This window comes from Malaclemys terrapin, chromosome 8 (genome assembly GCF_027887155.1).
Source record: "Malaclemys terrapin pileata isolate rMalTer1 chromosome 8, rMalTer1.hap1, whole genome shotgun sequence".
Taxonomy (NCBI): domain Eukaryota; kingdom Metazoa; phylum Chordata; order Testudines; family Emydidae; genus Malaclemys; species Malaclemys terrapin.
In genome coordinates this window covers 29,509,809-29,529,911 of record NC_071512.1, presented here as the reverse complement: position 1 = coordinate 29,529,911, position 20,103 = coordinate 29,509,809, and the positions used below count along the sequence as shown (strand labels likewise).

General features: G+C 40.1%; 1 protein-coding gene across 1 annotated transcript in view; it reads left to right on the top strand.

Moving 5' to 3' along the window:
- The window catches only part of SLIT3 (slit guidance ligand 3), a 779,517-nt gene that overhangs the window by 624,139 nt on the left and 135,275 nt on the right, over positions 1-20,103 (top strand). The window contains exons 21-24 of the mRNA XM_054037022.1: positions 5,191-5,259; positions 6,043-6,114; positions 6,293-6,364; positions 18,860-18,931. Of these exons, the coding sequence (XP_053892997.1) occupies positions 5,191-5,259; positions 6,043-6,114; positions 6,293-6,364; positions 18,860-18,931 (285 nt within the window). The remainder of the gene's footprint in view (positions 1-5,190; positions 5,260-6,042; positions 6,115-6,292; positions 6,365-18,859; positions 18,932-20,103) is intronic.

The following is a 20,103-nucleotide window of genomic DNA, read 5'->3' as shown; positions in this document are numbered from 1 at the left end:
TGGAGATGACTCAGAGAAGAGCTTTGAGAATGATTAAAGGATTAGAAAGCCTGCCTTTTAATGTTAGACTCAGGGAGTTCAGTCTATTTAGTTTAACAAAGAGAAGGCTAAGGGGTGACGTGATCAGTCTATAAGAATCTACATGGGGAACAAATATTTAATAATAGTCTCTTCAGAGAAAAGTATTATCAGTCTCTAGAAGTTGAAGCCAGACAAATTCAGATGGGAAACAAAATGTAAATTTTTAATAGTGAGTAATTAAGCATTGGAACAATTTACCAACAGTCATGTTGGATTCTCCATCCCTGGCAATTTTTAAATCAAGGTTGGATGGTTTTCTAAAGGAGCTGCTCTAGGAATTATTTTGGGGAAGTTCTATGGCCTGTGCTATACAGAAGCTCACACTAGACGATCACAGTGGTCCCTTCTGGCCTTGGAATCTATTAAACTAATCTGTGGATAATTTAATCTGGGAGATAAATTTAAAAGTACATTTTTTTGGTTCATACCATAGTTTCTTTGCCTACTAAAGGTCAAGTGAATGAATTCATTCTGTCTTTTGCTTCTTTGGCTAAGAAAGAAATGAAAACAAAATCTCTTCTCTGTATTATTTTGATTGTAAGTTTTTCTATTAATGCGATATTATGATGTCCTCTGTCTCCAAAAGCTTTTACCACCCAAGCTACAAGCCAGGCTGCTTTAGCTAGAAACAGGTTCTCCTCTTAAATGCTGGATAGCCACTAAGGAAAGACATTATTGTTCAATGTATGCTGAATTCACTGAATTATTTAGGCTTAGGTTTAAGTGTATTACTTTGAATTTGGGCCTTAGCTACTATATTAGATTAGCTCTGTGTAAATGTCACGAGAATAAAGTTCCACCATGAGGTATGATGTGGAATCCAATCAAGTTTGGTCCTGTGTAAATGGTGGTGCTTTTTCAAATGCAGCAACTCAAATTAACATGTCTCCCATTATATCATTATATTCTGAAAAGCTGTGGTTGTTTCAAATTAACTCAATTTAAATGGGCTTTGAAAATTCTTTTTCTAGAATTTGTCACCATTGTTTGTATAATATGGCAGAAAGTTAAATAGGAAAGTTTTGTGCACCCCTAATAATTGCTGTGCATGATAATGATATAATCATTAGTTTTTCAGAGTAAAATTATTAGGAAGCTGTTGTGTTCTATTCACAAAGTGTTCCATTGGTATAAATATTACCCTTTGTGCTAATACCCTAAGACAACCGGGAAATTGTTGAGACTATTGTAGCTGAATATGCTCTGCAAAGAAGATATGCTGTAGCAGTCCAGCTCCAGAGACCCAAAGGTTTGTCTCTGTCTCAGTCAGAATATTGAAGAATTAGAGTACAACATACACCTTTCAGTGTTCAATTGCTAAACACCCACCAGATACCAAGAAAAAAGGGGGGAAAGACCTTTTCTAGCAAAAAAAGCTGTTTAAATTGACATCTATTTCATGTCAAAATGAATTGGAAAATGCTCCAAAAATGTATTCTGAAGGTTTCATCACTGTATTCTATTCATTTGATAGCTGAGGATTTTTTCAATTTATTATTAAGCTCCAGTAGCTAATATCGTACGAGAAATTCTTCCCGGGGTTTGTTTAGTTTATAAGGCAGAGTTGAGACAACAGAAAATGGGGGAGGGCATTACTCTGAAATAGAAGAGAGAAAATAAAACACGAGTTGATATAAATAATATATTCTGTAATAAATGGCAGTAGCTTTTCTGTATACTCCTATTTACTTTTAAATAATTCAGACAAAAACTCAACTTGCAGCAAGAGTCTTTTAGACCAAATAGCTTGCACAAAATTATTTGGCGTTGTAGCAGCCTACATGGAGACAGAACCTATAACATGTTAGTCTCTGTAATTATTGTTGTTTACTGTTATAAATGCAGACCAAATAGGTTTGTTACCAAAGAAAATAAAAATTGTGTGTGGCACAGATTCTAAGATCTTTGTGTTATATACTCTACTGTGTGTGGGTGTACAACTCCCTGGTGATACTTGATAACCCTTTGAAGGACATCATATTGATTGCAATAACCTAGGTCTGTCTATGGAGAAATACACCAAAAGGGGCCTCAGAGGGATGAAATCTTTGCATGCATTGACTGAAGCAGAGCCTTCCCCCCCCCCCCCCCGTATATGAGGAAACTGGATTTATTTCCCCTGTAGAAAAGGCCACTGGAATTTCGTGGAAAACTGGCAGATGCCTGTGGAGTCACATAGGCCAAAGTCCAAGTTAAGTCCTACAGTTCTGTACTGGCCTTTCCCCACTGGAAGTTAGGGTGACCAGATAGCAAGGGTGAAAAATCAGGATTGGGGTGGGGGGTAATTGGCACCTATATAAGACAAAGCCCCAAATATCGGGACTGTCCCTATAAAATCAGGACATCTGGTCACCCTACTGTAAGTACATTTCCATTGGAACTTCTCTACCATTGCCTTCCACTGGCCACAGCTGTCCCCAAAACATTGGGATGAAAGCAGAAAGAACTAGAGCTATATTATTTTTGATTAATTTCTCGAGAGCCAAAATGAGGACAATGTATGTACCCCAGTCTGCCCTATCACAACCTCCTTGCAGCCCCATGACCTTGGGGCACCCTCCACAACTTCCTTGGGTGCAAGAAGAGGGTGCCAGAGAAGCAGCAAAGCCCCCTCTTCAGTGCAGAAGGTCCATCCCCTCTTTGTAGGTGTAGGGGCTATGATCTGGCTCAGTGTTCTTTTTTTAATTATGTCTTAATCTCATGATAGTTTTTCTTACAAATACAAAAAGCATCTCCTAATCTGAACCATTCCCACTTGCCACGGGTCTCCCATACTAGAGTCCCAGCAGTGAGAAGGTGTAGACACATGCTGGGAAGCCATGTTACACTTTCTGCCTGAAATACCTTTAGGATGTAGAGCCATTTTCCTGCTCCACTTCTTCAGAGTTAGGCTGGGTCTACAGTAGCCGCCTGAATCGGTGGGTAGAAATCGACCTCTCGGGGATTGATTTATCGCGTCCTATCGGGACGCGACAATCGATCCCCGAATCGACGCTCTTACTCCACCAGCGGAGGTGGGAGTAAGCGCCATTGACGGGAAGCCGCGGAGGTCGATTTTGCCGCCGTCCTCACAGCGGGGTAAGTCGGCTGCGATACGTCGAATTCAGCTACGCTATTCACGTACCTGAATTTGCGTATCTTAAATCAACCCCCCCCCCCATAGTGTAGATGTAGCCTTAGTTTAAAAGAGCAGTTTTGGCTTTCAAGGGCCTGATTCTACATTCTTCATCTCAGTGAGATTATTTGAGTAAGGAGTGCAGGAGCAAGCTCTCCAGATCTTAAATATGGATACACAGGGTCCAACACTAGAGTGAGTGGACCCTCCATAGATCTTGACAGCCCAGTTAACAACATGAAATGAAATGTACTGTTTCCTACTTGAAATGAGACTATATATTATTGCGATCTGGTAGCTATTTGAAGCACTTTCAAATCCTTAACCACCATTCCTAATATCTCTATTTTGTAATACTTACTTAATTAATTCCTCTTGCATTTTCTTTGCTTTATAATACTTGGACCATACCAGGCTTACCTTGATCTGATAGTATTAAATAGGAATGTATTTAAAATTGAGAGTTTTTATGAGAAGTCACAAATTAACATAAAGGGTCTATTCTTTTCTACCCAGCTACATATGTGCTACTGCTTGTTTTTGTGCAAATTGAATTTGCACATGTGTGGGTGGATAAGCACCTATATACCATATCCATGTGTGCAAAGGTGAACCACATAATTGAATATGTAATTTCTGATGCTTTCCAATGGAGATTCGTAATCAGCATTGTTAAATGAGGACATCCTGGCAAAATTTTAGCAGTTATAATGAGTTTTTTTCAGACCCAAATTAAGTGATGATTTGAGTGTCTCTGGTATGAGAACACTTGTAATGGCCCCAGAGCTATTACAGTCTTTATATATTTCATTAAATAATGGATGTGTTTAAGGAGTAAGTGGTCATAACTTTGGAAGAGAACATTATATTCCAGGATGTATAGTGTGTATACATGTAGCTCCTGTTCAATGATTGGTGCATTTAGTACTTAATCTTAGGGAATAGTCTTCATATCTTGACATGTGGAGATTTCTGCGTACATGAACGTTAAGGAAAATTACATGCCCAAGATTGACCATGTTCTTAGGTATAGGTAGAATCTTCCAGGGCTAAAAACTAGTTGTCATGTATTTGGTGTTAAACAGATAATATTTATATTGAAAGAGACTCCTGGCCATATAAAATTCCTCCTGTGTTAAAGATTTCTTGCTCTGCAGAGTGAATTCCTGTGAGCAACGTTAGTTTTGTCTTTAAAAAAAATACATTTTTTCAATGGTGCTGCAGTGCGTACCTAACCTGGAAATACAGTCTATTGTATTAAGTATACCTGCTGAATGTAGGAGAGATTTTGGGGGGGTACAAATGGGAGTTAAACAATCAACCATGATTTGTGTTTTTGCCCCCTGTATTACTGTAGATTGTAAAAATCATAATAATAAAAAAGAAGTCTCCTATAGGAGATACTGCAGTGAAACTTTTCTAAAATAATCATATGTTTGGATTGGCCCTATTGGAATAAGTGAGGTTCTGATGTACAAATATCAAGTAATGCAACATCCCAGACAAGGGTTTATTTAAACACTGTCTGTACAAAATGTTTGCAGTCAGAGGGCAGAAATTGTTCTAATGGGGTCAATTAGCATTTGGAGTTACTTGTAAAAACTTTAATTAAATATAACCTTATACCAAGGGCACACCATGTGTGATTTTTTTTCTCCTTCTATAAGAGTCTTCTATGAAGAGCTAAATGAGCTTTTATTTGAGTTGCAGGTCAATGGTCCTTGCTATACTCACTTCATATTTCTGAGCAAAACCACCAACAAGCTATTATGGTGCTTTGGACTGGAAACTATGGATTTGCAAATCAAATAAATTCTAGTAGCGTGTTAGTATAGTTTCAAAGCTGTGATGATTCAAAGATTCCACCCCTAGTTACTACTTTTAAAGTTCTAATAGATCCTGCATTTCCCAAAAAATACAAGGGACACAGCCTGACCTGGCCAAAGTTCATGTTAATGTGTGTGCCTAATCATCAAAATGTGACTCTTTTTCAGATATCTGGAAGGAAACCATTTAACAGCTGTGCCAAAGGAGCTGTTGACCTTCAGACACCTGACACTGATGTAAGAAATGCATGGTTTTAATGCCAGCAAAATTAGATTATTCTTTCTTCCACATGTCTTGAGTGGAATATGCGGAATTGTCATTTGGCACTTATTTTCTGAGTGCCTATCATGTCAGCAATTGTTTCCTTTAAGTGTTCGTAAAGCTATTATGTACTATGTGACTGTAGTTGGGTGTGGCAGATTTATCTGTACAACACTGGTAGGCTTGAAAGGCAGACATCAATTTCTTATGGTTAAACCATTGCTTATGATATTATAGCACTGAAAAAATGAAGGCACCTAACAAAGCCTTTTCTTTTTTTGATGTATAAGAAATGGAGTTGTCATAACTGTAGGTTCAAAATAGATCCCAACAATCAGACTCTGTTCATCCTAGTACTCTGCAGTAGTTGCATGTGTATGTGTATACAAAATATGTACACACTACCTGTGGAGGTGATAGCAATGTGACAAATTGCAGATCCATGTGATAAATTTGTTGTGCGCTTATGAATGCCTCGCCTGTCCAATTTCTGCCCAGAAATTTCTTTTACATCCACTGCTATGTTGCAATGCACTGAAAATGTGCCCTAGAAGATGCTTGAGAGTCTTGTAGAGAAATAGTCTGATGTGCCTTGCTGTAGGATTCTTCCAAGGCTGATTATAAGAGATGATGGCAATTGATAATGGCTAGCTTTGAAATTGCTTACTTTGCTGCTTGAGTCTACTTTAACATTTAAAAATGACTTGTTTTTAAAGTCATTTGTATGAATGATGTATCTGCTGTGTGTATTTCTTTAGTGACTTGAGCAACAACAGCATCAGCATATTGGCCAATTACACCTTCATCAACATGACTCAACTATCAACACTGTAAGTAATCAGTGGTTCCGGCATCAGTTTTGTTGTTCAGTACAAAAAAAAAACAGTTGCATTAAACAATGAGTATCTCTCTTGTTATGTAAACTGATGGCTTTCCATGCTGCTTCTTAAGTAAATTAGTAGCAAAATAAGCAAAGAAACATATTTCTGCATTTTCTGATTCTCCTAGGATCCTGAGCTACAACAGACTCCGGTGTATTCCAACACATGCATTTAATGGACTCAAGTCTCTTCGAGTGCTGTAAGTAATACTTGTTCAATAAGTCTGCGTTACAGCTTATTAGGATGCTGTCGATGACTGCAGGATTTTTAATGAGCAGATGGCTCTCACTTGATTCAGTACACCATAAATATTTTCACACAGTTAGCTTCAATGTACTTGTACTTCTGTGCAACACATCCTGTACCAGCTGACACATAAAAACGGCCACACTGGGTCAGACCAGAGGTCCATCTTGCCTAGTATCCTGTCTTCCTACAGTGGCCAGTGGTTTGAGCATTGGCCTGCTAAACCCAGGGTTATGAGTTCAATCCTTGAGGGGGCCACTTAGGGATTTGGGGCAAAATCAGTACTTGGTCCTGCTAGTGAAGGCAGGGGGCTGGACTTGGTGACCTTTCAAGGCCCCTTCCAGTTCTAGGAGATAGGATATCTCCATTAATTTAATTTAAAATTTAATTTATTTTAATTTATGTGCCCCAGAGGGAATGAGCAGAACAAGTAATCACCAAGTGATCCATCCCAAAACCCATTCCCAGCTTCTGGCAAACAGAGGCTGGAGACACCATCCCTGTCCATTTTGGCTAATAGCCGTTGATGGACCTATCCTCCATGAACTTATCTAGTTCTTTTTTGAGCCGTGTTATAGTCTTGGCCTTCACTACATCCTCTGGCAAAGAGTTCCACAGGTTGACTCTGCATTGTGTGAAGAAATACTTCCTTTTGTTTGTTTTAAACCTGCTGCCTATTAATTTCATTTGGTGACCCCTAGTTCTTGTGTTATGAGAAGGAATAAATAACACTTCTTATTTACTTTCTCCATATCAGTCATGATGTTATAGAACTTTAACATATCCCCCTTAGTCATCTCTTTTCCCAGTTGCAAAGTCCCAATCTTATTAATCTCTCCTCATACGGCAGCCATTCCATACCCCTCATCATTTTTATTGCCCTTTTCTGAACCTTTTCCAATTCCAATATATCTTTTTTGAGATGGGGCGACCACATCTGCATGCAATATTCAAGATGTGGGCATACCATGGATTTATATAGAGGCAATATTATATTTTCTGTCTTATTATCTATTCCTTTCTTAATGATTCCCAACATTCTGTTCGCTTTTTTGACTGCCACTGCACATTGAGTGGATGTTTTCAGAGAACTATCCACAATGACTCCAAGATCTCTTTCTTGAGTGGTAACAGCCAATTTAGACCCTATCATTTTATATGTATAGTTGGGATTATGTTTCCCAGTGTGCATTACTTTGCATTTATCAACACTGAATTTCATCTGCCATTTTGTTGCCCAATCACCCAGTTTTGAAAGATCCTTTTGTAGCTCTTTGCAGTCTGCCTGGGACTTAACTATCTTGAGTAGTTTTGTATCATCTGCAAATTTTTCCACCTCACTGTTTATTCCTTTTTCCAGATTATTTATGAATATATTGAATAGGACTGGTCCCAGTGGTGCTGGAACACTTTTATAGCAGGGATGATGAAAGCCAGCAAAACTCTCCCCAAATATTTTACCTTGTGCGCCCTCTACCATTGCCCCCCCTCCCACCAAGCTGAGGCCAGAAGCAGGGCCGTGTCTCCAGAAGGGGGGACAAGGACAGGGATAATGAGTCAAGGCTGGCACCACGGCTGGGGGCAGGCATGGGGCCAATAGCATAGCCCTACATGCAGGCCTGGCAGCTGGGACCCTGCGTGCACGGCCAGGAGTGGAGCCGTCAGACAGGACCCAAATACACAGTCGGGAGCAGGGCTGGTAGTCGGGACCCTGCATGCATGTCCAGGAGCGGGGCGGGCATGGGGCCGGCAGCCAGGATGCGGGACACCGTGTGCGCGGGTGGGAGTGGAGCTAGCAGCCAGGACCCTGCTTGTGTGGCCAGGAGCGGGATGGGACCTCCAAGCACAGAGCCAGCAGCCGGGACCCCCAAGCACAGGGCCAGCAGCCAAGATGCGGGACCTTGCATCTGTGGTCAGTAGTTGGGACCCCTACTTCCCGCGCCTATGACTGGGCCCAGTCTAGACCCCTGAGGGACACCACTATTTACCTCTCTCCATTCTGAAAACTGACCATTTATTCCTATCCTTTGTTTTCTATCTTTTGACCTGTTGCCAATCCATGAGAGGACCTTCCCTCTTATCCCATGACAGCTCACTTTGCTTAAGAGCCTTTGGTGAGGGACCTTGTCAAAGGCTTTCTGAAAATCTAAGTACACTATATCCACTGGATCCCCCTTGTCCACATGCTTGTTGACCCCCTCAAAGAATTCTAGTAGATTGGTGAGGCATGATTTCCCTTTACATCTAGGTGACGCAGGTGAATGGTAAGCTTTTTCATATACAAAGAGTAACCATATACTTTCAGTATAAATGTCCTTGCTTTAATATTATGGGGACAAGAATGAGCAAGAAAGGTCTCCACGGGACAGCCTACAGTGTGTTTGTCTGTTGGAATACAAAATGGTAGCAGTCTGTGCAGAATGGAGGAAAACATCTCTCCATTTATTCCCCTGTGGCCTATAGAAACTGATAGAACTCTAGAGCATGGGTAAAATTTTCTAGAGGATGCCTCAGAAGCTATAACAAGTATGTCTCTTTTAAATCCTAAAAGTTTTTAACAAAGCTTGAACTTCTGTAGAACCCTACTGAATTTCACAGAACAGTTCCTGGATGTTGTAGTACACAGAAACCAGTGAGAACAGAGATGATTATACCAGCCAGATATATGGCTTTGTAATGTTTTGGCATGGGAGAGCCAAATTAAGACGTGACTTCTCTCTGTCAGGCTGAGAAATTAGTGCCTGCAACAGTGATTCTCTGCCTCTACGAGGATGGGTATAGGTATCTGTTTTCACTGTTCCCAAGGATGGTAAGGTTGGCAAGCGGTGTGACATAGAATTGGAGGTAGTTGTCTGCCTAAGCTGGTTGTCAGGATGGGCCAGCCGATGAGAATCCCCTCTGTGATACAATGCACTGAAAGCATAGTATGAGTAGGATCAAAATCATGGGATAAGCATGGGGGGAAGGGCATACTGAATGCAGAAATCAGGCAAAACTCTTTAAATTAAGTTACCACAGCTCTACTCTGCAAGATGTTTTGCTCACCTGGTACTCAATGGAAATCAAGAATCAGAACAGAAACATTCACATGGCAGGGAAAAGACGACAACAGGCTGGTTGTGTACTTTACTTTCATACTTCATACCTGTGGCTCTGTGAATTGCTGTGACAAATGAGAACCTCTCAGATCAGAGAGAAATTAGGATCTACCATGTAATAATGATACAAGGTTTGACTGTGCAAGACAATCCATAACTCTTCTTGCCCTATTTAATGGTTTACACCTCAGCTTTATTGTTCCACCTCCTTGCTATAGCATGCAATAAAAACATTAAATTTTTACTTTAAGGAAATTTTCTTTTGATCATACCTCACAAGAACTGTGCCTCCTGTAAAGGGATGTCCCTCATCTCAAATTTGCCACCACCACATACAAACCTGCATTGATCTCTCTTTTTATTATTGGAAATTACTGATCAAACATATATAAGGATAAAAGTGATGCTATATAATAGGGGCTCTCAAACTATTTCATATAGACCATATAATATATCACCATGGACCATCTCCTGTCCCATCTGTGATTGTATAACATATCTGTGACAACCAAAGCTATCACTTACATAGAGAAGTAACATTACACAAATACACTGCTACCTCGATATAATGCGACCCGATATAACACAAATTTGGATATAACGTGGTAAAGCAGTGCTCTGGGGGGAGCGGGGCTGCACACTCCGGTGGGTCAAAGCAAGTTCAATATAACGCGGTTTCACCTATAACCTGTAAGATTTTTTGGCTCCCGAGGACAGCGTTATATCGAGGTAGAGGTGTATTTAATATTTGTAGCTGTTTGTAATGCAGTTTAATAATTGGGAAAAGGGTTGAGTCAGCACCATGTGACCAGGAGTATGATATGGAGAGGAGAAACAGGCTTTCCATCTTTTTTTTTTTAATTTGGGCAGTGTGGATGCCAATAAATGACTTAAACCCAATCAATGATCAGCAAAAGAAAATATTGGGAAGGAAAATTGCAATTTTTATGAATTTTCTGGGGATCATCTCTCCCCATATCACCAGTGGTCTACCCTACATGTAGTAAATATTTATGCTCACAGATGAAACCTCAGCTCACATTAAGCTGCTTGCACTACCATTTTTCTAATGTCCCTCAGTTTGGAGAAGATACACGACTCTGATAAACAGACCTTTAGTAATAGCAATTGTGTACATCCATGCTCAGCCTTAGACATTCTGACTCCAGTTCTTCTTTCTATAAAGAACATTAGCATGAAAACCAGAACAGGAAAAGAGCCTAACATATGCATGAACCAGAAAATGTGTAATCAAGATTCTCATTAGTATTTATGTCCCTCGAGTTATAAAAGGTACTTGCTTGTACACTTTGAGGTGCAATACACCTGATTTGCAGTTGAGTTCAGAGCAAGGGAGATATCACTTTAAAAACTCAGGGCTTTTGATTCCTTATCTCTCTTCTGTTTGCTGTTAGTTGTCACATATAGCTTCTTTCTGACATTTCAAATTCTCTCCAGTAGCACAGTTGTGAATCCATGCCCTATCCACCACAGAAATGGTGGGGTAAAGAACCTCAGTGAAGTAGTTCTTCGGATGCAATGGTAATTATCATGGTAGCAGACACATATAACTTCTTAGCACCCAATCCCCCAGTGATGCCTAGTGAGCAAATTGTTAATGTTATCCTCTTTAAAAAGTCTATAGGCGTTTCTATGTTATGTTATGTCTCCATGTTATTCTCTTTAAAAAGTCTACAGGCGTTTCTAAATAGGAAAGTTCTGGCCTATAAGCCTCCAACAGCCTCCAATCTTGTTCTTCAGTTCAGCACTTCTTTCCCTAGTGGTGCTTTCCTTTAGTATTAAGGTGGAGAAGACATGGTATTATTTAGGGCCTTAGACTCCTCCCATTCCCAGCATACCCTATTAAAAGGAAAGTAGTAGGCAACCTCACCTCTACTCTCTTTTTTTCGAAAAAGACTGCTCTGCCTCTTGTCCCAAATCTCCTGTGGTAAGGACAAATTTACTAGTGCCTTCTTTATTTTTTCTTGGAAGCAAAGTTAGGGAACACAATTGGGAAAAAGGGAACTTCGCTCCATGCTTTTGCCCTCCCCAAATAAAACTAAACTAAACAAAAAACAAAGATCTTTTTTCTCTTAAGACTCCAGACTTGGGGAGTCTAAACAGTTAGGGGGAATGAGTCCTATTTCTTGAAATCATGGATTTTTCCTTCTTAAAGTGCCCTTTACTTTCTCTCTGACTTTTTGCTCTGCCTTGCTTTCCCAAGTTGGAGCCCCTTGAAGCAAAATAGAGTGGAATATATAAAGGGAACCTCAAAGGGCTCCTTAATATCTTTGACTTTTCTGAATCGTTTTACAAAGCTATTAACACAGTGTTATGTGACATACGTTCACCTACCAACACCTCAGGGTGTGTCTATACTACCCGCCGGATCGGCAGGCAGCGATCGATCTAGCGGGGGTCGATTTATCACGTCTAGTCTCGACGTGATAAATCGACTCCCGAGCGCGCTCCCGTCGACTCCTGTACTCCATCACCGCGAGAGGCGCAGGCAGAATCGATGGGGGAGTGGCAGCAGTCGACCCACCGCAGCGAAGACACCACGGTGAGTAGATCTAAGTACATCGACTTCAGCTACATTATTCACGTAGCTAAAGTTGCATAACTTAGATTGATCCCTCCCCCCAATGTAGACCAGGCCTAAGAGAGTGGATTGTCACTCTGGTTCTCTACAAAGTATTTTGGAACTACCCGTCTAAAGTTATAACCATTGTTAAGGTTTGGGGACTTTGCAGGAGAGTATTTTCCCCCTTTGTTAAGTAAGTTCTGGTATAGCATGGAGCAGCAGGATGGCCAAGATTAGTGGTCGCAAAACTCTGGTCCCTAGTTTGTGTAGCATAGGAGGAACTTTCAAGTATTGTAAAAGAAATGAAGCTTCATAGTCTTTCTTCTTAGAAGAGTTAAATTCAAGTGGTGCAATACAGATGTGGATTTCAAGTCCCCTCAAGTCTAGGGCTGTTTGAAGCCACAGCTTTCATTGTAAAGAAAGGGATCCATTTGTAAAGTTGGTTTTGGGCTCACATTTCAAACACCCATGGGATGGCCACATCTGAGTGTCACAATTCAGGTCAACTATATTTGTACTTCACATGCATGGTCCACAAAAAGCACTCACTCTAGGCACCTGGCTCCTCAGTCATCACCTCTCTTGCGCAGAGACCTGCGTGTCTCCCTCTTGATCAGGGATTTTTATAGGCTGCACAATTCCCTGCCAACACTCTGATATCCCCAGTAAGTGAGACTGCCTAAACAGGCCTGTGTCTACACTTTGCTTTCTCTCCAAAGACTTATGAACAGTGTTGCCACATAAGTTCAGTCTTTACTTTATAGAGTTTGGGCTTTGAACTTCAGATTCCAGGAACAGCGTGTTTGGGGGGCAGATTTGCATTCACCTCCCCCTAGATATTTCCCAGCAAATCCACTTTACATGTATTATTATCGCAAAAGATCATTCTTGTCTGCCACGTTGTTCAAGGTAGTCCTTTGATCATCCAGGCCCACCATAATATAAACCAAGAATGAAGAAACCTACGTTCTTTTCTCAGCTCTGCCACTGACTTGTGTGAAGTTGGGCAGGATTCCTACCTGCCCTGTGCCTCAGTTTCCCCATTTTTACCTACTTTTACAAAGTGATTTGGGATTTGCTGTTCAAAACGGCAGTAGAGGTGCCAAGTATTTTTCTTATTAACGTAACTGTCTGTCCCCTTTGGTTTGATCTTGCGTTGATTTGTTCCTGCTAAACTGTACAGATGACAAGTTTCTACATCTTAAATGAAACACTGGGGAGGAAAGTAAACCATGGTTACATCAGTGGTGGTAGGTCTTCATGTTCAAACTATAGTTCCTCATGTTACTGTTAAGGAAAATCCTTCAGGCCATAATCACATAAATAATAACTGATTGTGAAGGGCAAGGTGGTAAGGAGGCTTAGAGATGGTTAATGCTCCTAAAGGGCAGTATTTTCTGAGCACTGACTGTTATTTATCTCCACACCTCCCATCTGAAATAAGAGAATTTGGGATAGATCTAACTGTACTATGCACCCCACTGAAGACTTACCTCACAGAGCTATTTGGCAGACAGTGACTGATTGCTGTCTGGGGGATTTGCTACTGCCGGCTAAAATGCTGCAGTGGGACTTTGAAGGAGTAAGATTTATGAAACAAAATTTTTCCCATAGCTCTGACCTTTCTATTAGGCTCGATTTTAAATACTCAGTGATTGCAGTGCTCGTGAAGAGACCAGACTGATAGCCTTGGAGATTGAAGACTTTTCTTTCTCCACCAAACAGCTACATTATGGGCACCCACAGCATGATCTTCTCCAAACTGCCCTTTTGAGGTGCTAAATCCTGCCCTGGTGAGAAGAATAGTGAAATCTCTATGTGCATTCAATGCTTGGCCTCTGCTGAGACATAAGTGAATGTGCCAGTTGGGTGGAGGTAATTTGTCCACTGGATTGAGACCTTCGGCTTTTCTCATAGGCCTCTAACCATCAAGTCTGGCTGTGACTAGAGCTCAGCGAATAGTTGATTTTTCAGTTCAATGGCTAAAATGGGAAATCCAGGGGGGAAATAGGTTCGTTTCAAACAAAACTGATTTTTTTTTTTTTTTTTAGTTTTGCTTGTCAAAACAAAAAGGCCCCCTCCCCCACCCCCAAAAAATTGTTTGGGTCAAGGAAAACAATTCAAAATGAAAGATCAGTTTGAAACCACATTTTCTGAATGTTTGTATTCATGGGGGGTTTTTTTCAGTTGAAACTATTTGTCGAATTTGACTCAAATTCACAAATAGTTTCAGCGCCCCAAAAATTATTTTTGGCAAGGCAAATTTACTGTTCACTGAACGTTTTTTGCCCAGCTCTAGTTGTGACCAAAACATATTGCTACATCTTAATTGGCAGATGTAATCTACCAATCTTAATCTTAAACCTCTGCTCCTAATTAAACATTATATGTAAACTCCTGAAATTTTAACCTGCTGTGTGTTTTCATTCTTCTTTCTGGGCTGAAGAGAAGAAATCATGTTCTCTTCCTTACTTTGAAGGCATACCCTTTTCTATTAGCGTTGTATGTGCATCTGCAGATGCTATTGACTTTTCTGGAATTGTGGGTTTGCAGCATCTCAAAGAATGCCCTGAGTATTTGCAAAGTGCTTTGAGATCCTTCGATAGAAGGTTATGTAGAAAAGCTAAGTATAATTATTAGGGCTCAGTCAGTCCGGAGAGGTTCCTGGTGGCTGTGGGTGCTGTTATATGGCAAATGCTTAAAGTCATTCTTCCCACTGGGCATGCACTCCTAACCATGTTTCCATTCCCAGTTTTTGGTCACTCCAGGGGTATTAGTAGCTGAGTCGTAATTTAATTTCAGTTTCTACAGGTCATGACTGGACTGCGACACAAACAAAGAGTGGCTTTTAAAAATTCAAATGCTGGCTCTTGGCTTTCTTTGAAGATCTGCTAATCAAATCTTAGAAGAACCTCCTGCTTCAAGGGAGATAACACTGAGCCCTCTCAGTCCTGCACAAAACAACATTAGTGAAATGAAGCCCGAAAGGGAGTCTCTGTCTGTGCTCTATACATTTGGAAACCTCCAGATTGATTTGATTTATTATGGCCTGCAAAACTCTGGTGTCAGCTACAACTCTTGCCACATGTCATCTATGTTGTTATTAAAAATCAATTCTCCAGAGGGGAGAAAGTGCTTCCGAGTGACAGTGTGCAATCTGTTATTGTCATGTATTAGCTGTGTTCTCGGGAGAATTTAAAAGAGAAAACATCAGCAAAAAAATTTCCACATTTTCAGGATTGTTGTTGGTTGTTGTTTTTTAAAGTATATGCGATATTTCATCATCTTGAGCTGTGCTTGCCTCTGAAGGTAACTGGCCTCTTTCATGCGTGATTCAGTATTTTTCCAAATCCTTCTGCTTTCCTTATATTTATTCTGTTAACAACAAATAGAATATATGTATCTGAAAATCAGAATACCCAAGAATGGATAATTTAATTACATGTTTCGTGTCATCTCTCTCTCTCCCTCTCTGGCTGTGCTACTCACCTTCTCTGTCTCTCTCGCTCATGTTTTTTTTTTTATCCTTCTTTCAGAACCCATCTTGCAAGTGCTTATGCACATGCCCTACTTCAGGCGCATGAGCAGTCCCCATTGAAATGAATGGGACCACTCATGTTTACTGTTAAGCCACAACACAAGTGTTTGCAGAATCCAGGCCCCAGTCATTAGCATGACTTTTGCAATAACGTGACGACCCAGTCATGAAATGAGTTACAAAATATTCCACCAGCTTTTCAGAATTGCTGCCTAGAAGGATCGTTGATATATAGTGAAATATAAACTGTAGTTGGGTGCATGTACATATCGAAAAACATATACTGTGGGAAAGGTACATTCCCATAAATATAGCATACTGTGTGCTGGTAAAACTCCTACAGGTGCTCTTCCTCTGGACCACTTTGCTTTTCTATCCAGTTTATGCAGTATCGTTTAGTTGACTGGCAGCTGCACAAATTGAAATGTAAGTGTCCTGGTCATACGTAGACAGATCTTTTAAAATTATTTTGTTTTCATTAATTTTTTTATATGAAAAGAACTAATGTGTGTGCATGTCTGGCAAAATATTTAAAGACTTGTTTGGGTCAAATGTAACCTAACACAACGCAGGGTGCTTATGATCTCCAGTGACATCCGAGGACCTTCAACATGGATTGGTTGCTGTGGGAGCCCTTGCATCCAGACTTTATGGTGGGTGTTGAGCCCCTCATGGGATCAGGTTTTTACAAGCTGAACTCAGCTTTCATTTAAATATTTACAAAATAAGGAAGCTTAAGACAACCCAGGAAATCAGTGTAAATACTCCATTCCGACTGCACTGTTGCCTGCAAATTAGGCATCCCCCATTTGTGGCATACAAAAAAATAATGGCAGAGATCAGAAATGTAACATAGTAGTGAGGTCATTATAATGGTAATTAGTTCAAGGGCATTATATTCACTTCTGGCTTTTGAGCACTTCATGAACAGGCCCAATCTTGCAGTCCCTATACCAATAACAATATTTCGTGTGTAAAGGATGCCAGGTAACGCCCAATGAGTTGCTCGTTTTTAGTTTTGTTAATAAGTGTCCTCTGTCTGGAGATACTGTTTTGGACTGCTCCTCCTTCCAGCTAAGGTGGATTGCCTGGAGATTCAGCTCAAGTTGTCAGTGCCACAAGTTGTTCTTGATGGGTCAAACACTTAATAGGATGCTTCAGGGTCAGAGCAGTGAGAAAACAAGGTTTTCGGGGTACTGGTGCCCAAAGCAGCAGAGAATGCATGTCCAGGAAATCTACACCCCCATACATGGATGACTTCTCTGTTGCAAATCTTGGCAAGGTAACAAGACTGGAACTAAAGCTGCTCCTTGTCCACGTACACCCTGAGGGAAATTTACTAGATCTGGTGTGTTATTCCTACATTTCTGCTGTGATTACTTTTGAGAATCTCTGAATCTGAATATATGTGAAATGGTAGTGTGCCAGTAGATGAACATGTAGCATAGTCCATGGCTTGTGAAGGACCAATAAAGCCTAAAGACCAAATTCTCACTGGTGCAGGGAGGTGCGTGTCATTCATTCGTCAGTTTGGCCTCAGCTGCAATGTGTGTGCATTGGGAATGCCACCATATAAATCCATGATACGCCCACACTTGAATACTGTGTGCAGTTCTAGATGCCCCATCTCAAAAAAGTTATATTAGAATTGGAAAAAATACAGAGAAGGGCAACAAAAATTATTAGGGGTATGGAACAGCTTCCATATCAGGAGAGTTTTAAAAGACGGGGACTGTTCAGCTTAGAAAAGAGATAACTAAGGGTGGGATATGATAGAGGTCTATCAAATCATGAATGGTGTGGAGAAAATGAATAGCAAAGTGTTATTTACTCCTTCACATAATACAAGAACCAAGTGTCACCCAATGAAATTAATAGGCAGCAGGTTTAAAACAAACGTAAGGAAGTACTTCTTCACACAACACAGTCAACCTGTGAAACTCGTTGCCGGGGGATGTTGTAAAGGCCAAAAGTATAACTGCGTTCTAAAAAGAATTAGATAAGTTCATGGAGGATAGGTCCATCAATTGCTATTAATCAAGATGGTCAGGGATACAACCACATGTGCTGGATATCCCTAAACCTCTGACTGGCGGAAGCTGGGACTAAACGACGAGATGGATCAATCATTAAATTGTGCTGTTCTGTTCATTCCCTCTGAAGCATCTGGCACAGCCACTGTTAGAAGACAGGATACAGGGCTAGATGGACCATTGTTCTAACGCAGTATGACTGTTCTTATATTCCTTCCCATAGCTTGATGCACTCACTTTTTGGGCCACCTCTTTCAATTTGATTGTAAGCTCTTTGGTGCAAGAAGTGCTTTTTTGTTTGTTTGTACGGCATTATGATCCCTCAATCCAGATTGTGGTGTTTGATTACTATTGCAATACAAACTGTATATATGTAGAGTAAGGACTTACCTTTATTGTAGCACCTTTCAAATAGTGTGTTCCACAAATTATCAGAAAAATTCTTCCAGACATCCATATAAATAGAAATAATACAGTTCTTGGAAGAGGTGGGGAATAAAATACCTTTTCAAATTGTCTGAGAAACATTTAGAACCCTTCTAGGAAAGACTGTGGTTATACTCTGTTAATACTAGGAAGGTGCTGATTTCCATGTCCAAGGTGGACAGGCTCTTCAAAGAACTGATTTCCAAGTATTTTGCCTGGATGTGCAAATGTGTCTGTCACTGAATATTGGTATACTCTGCTGCTGATGTGGGAATGTGGGCCCTAATCCTGCAAATATATCTATACACGTGGACCCTCACTCCCTCCTGGAGTTTCACTGTAGTCAGTGTTTAATTTCATCTTTCACATTCCCTCTTTTTCTTTGATTTCTTTGTATTTTCAGCTAATGGGACTCTGTGCAGCAGTAAGGGTGTCTGTGGCAGGGAGGAAAAGATGCTTTCCTATTTTTCTGTTTGAAAGAAAATATGCTTAAATTATATTGATTCATTTTTTTAAAAAAAAAGAAGCAAGACACCTTTTACATTAAAATTAGTTATTAACATTTTTAACTGCAGATAACATTATTTATAAAATCTTTGTGTAAAAGTACAAATAACAAAGCACTGACTCTGGTGGGTTATGAAGCTAGTAGGGTTTCTGCAGTGGGGACAGTTAAATATTGGTTCCAAAGCTAACTATTTGTTCAAATTTTGGGGTGGAGCATGACAATACAGTGTTCTAATGTCTTATTGTTCTTTCCCTGCTCTAGGACTCTTCATGGTAATGATATTTCCAGTGTTCCCGAAGGTTCTTTTAATGACCTTGTGTCCCTTTCACATCTGTAAGTACGCATGCTCTGAATTAATGTTTTTGACTGTGTTATTTTACTAACACAATGTAGGTTGTGCTGCTAATCTAGTTTCTAAACTATTCTGAGTTGTGCCCGTTTTCTCTCTGCATTTTACTGTCTTTATTCAGACATTGTCTGTTCAAATTAAATAAAATAAATGCTTGGACTGCTTGTTATATATTCTCAAAAAAATTTCTTAGGAAAAACAGTTGATGGAATAATATGACGAATTCCTCTTTTATGGCATTTGTGCTAAGACTCAGTCATCTAGCACTTTGCATGTGAAATTTAGAGAGCATGATGGTCCAGAAGCCTGAGCATGAGACAGGAAGCCACCCACCAAGAACATTAAGTAACTTATATGTGGATTCTGTGCATAACAAATATCTCATGTTTTACATACTGTATTTTGTCAATATAGTATCTTGTACATGAACTAATAATTCACATACGCCTCTACCCCGATATAACGCTGTCCTTGGGAGCCAAAAATCTTACCATGTTATAGGTGAAACCGCGTTATATCAAACTTGCTTTGATCTGCTGGAGCACGCAGCCCTCCCCCCCCCCCCCCGCCCGTCCCCGGAGCACTGCTTTACTGCGTTATATCCAAATTCGTGTTATATCGGATCACGTTATATCGGGGTAGAGGTGTATACTAATAATGAAAGTGAACTTTTTGTGTATTTCACTCCACACATGCATATAAAATATGTTCTAAAAATGACACACTATCCACACACATGAAATATATGTGCTCTTTCCAAGTGAGAAGAAAATCCAAATGTCTGTTTCAGTTTTTCCATCACTTTCTTCCTTCCTTAATGGCCTTGGACCAGTCGCTTACCTAGAAATGGACCAAAATTGGTAAACTTTAATCAGTCATCTTTTACTTTTGATTTGCTCCTATGATTTGGTTTCAGGCCAGATCCAGAGTTCAGATCCAGTTGTGACTTGGGTGTTCAAATAGCTTGCAAAAACAGATTTCTTGAAATGTCCATTACTCAGGATGGGAGGTAGCATGGTCCAATGAATAAGGCATCAGACTGGTATATCCTGGCAGTCAGGAGACCTGGGGAATATTTAAAATACATATTCACATATTCAGAAACATTTTGCAAATTTGTTTTGTTTCAAAATTTCCTTCAATTTTATTTTATTTT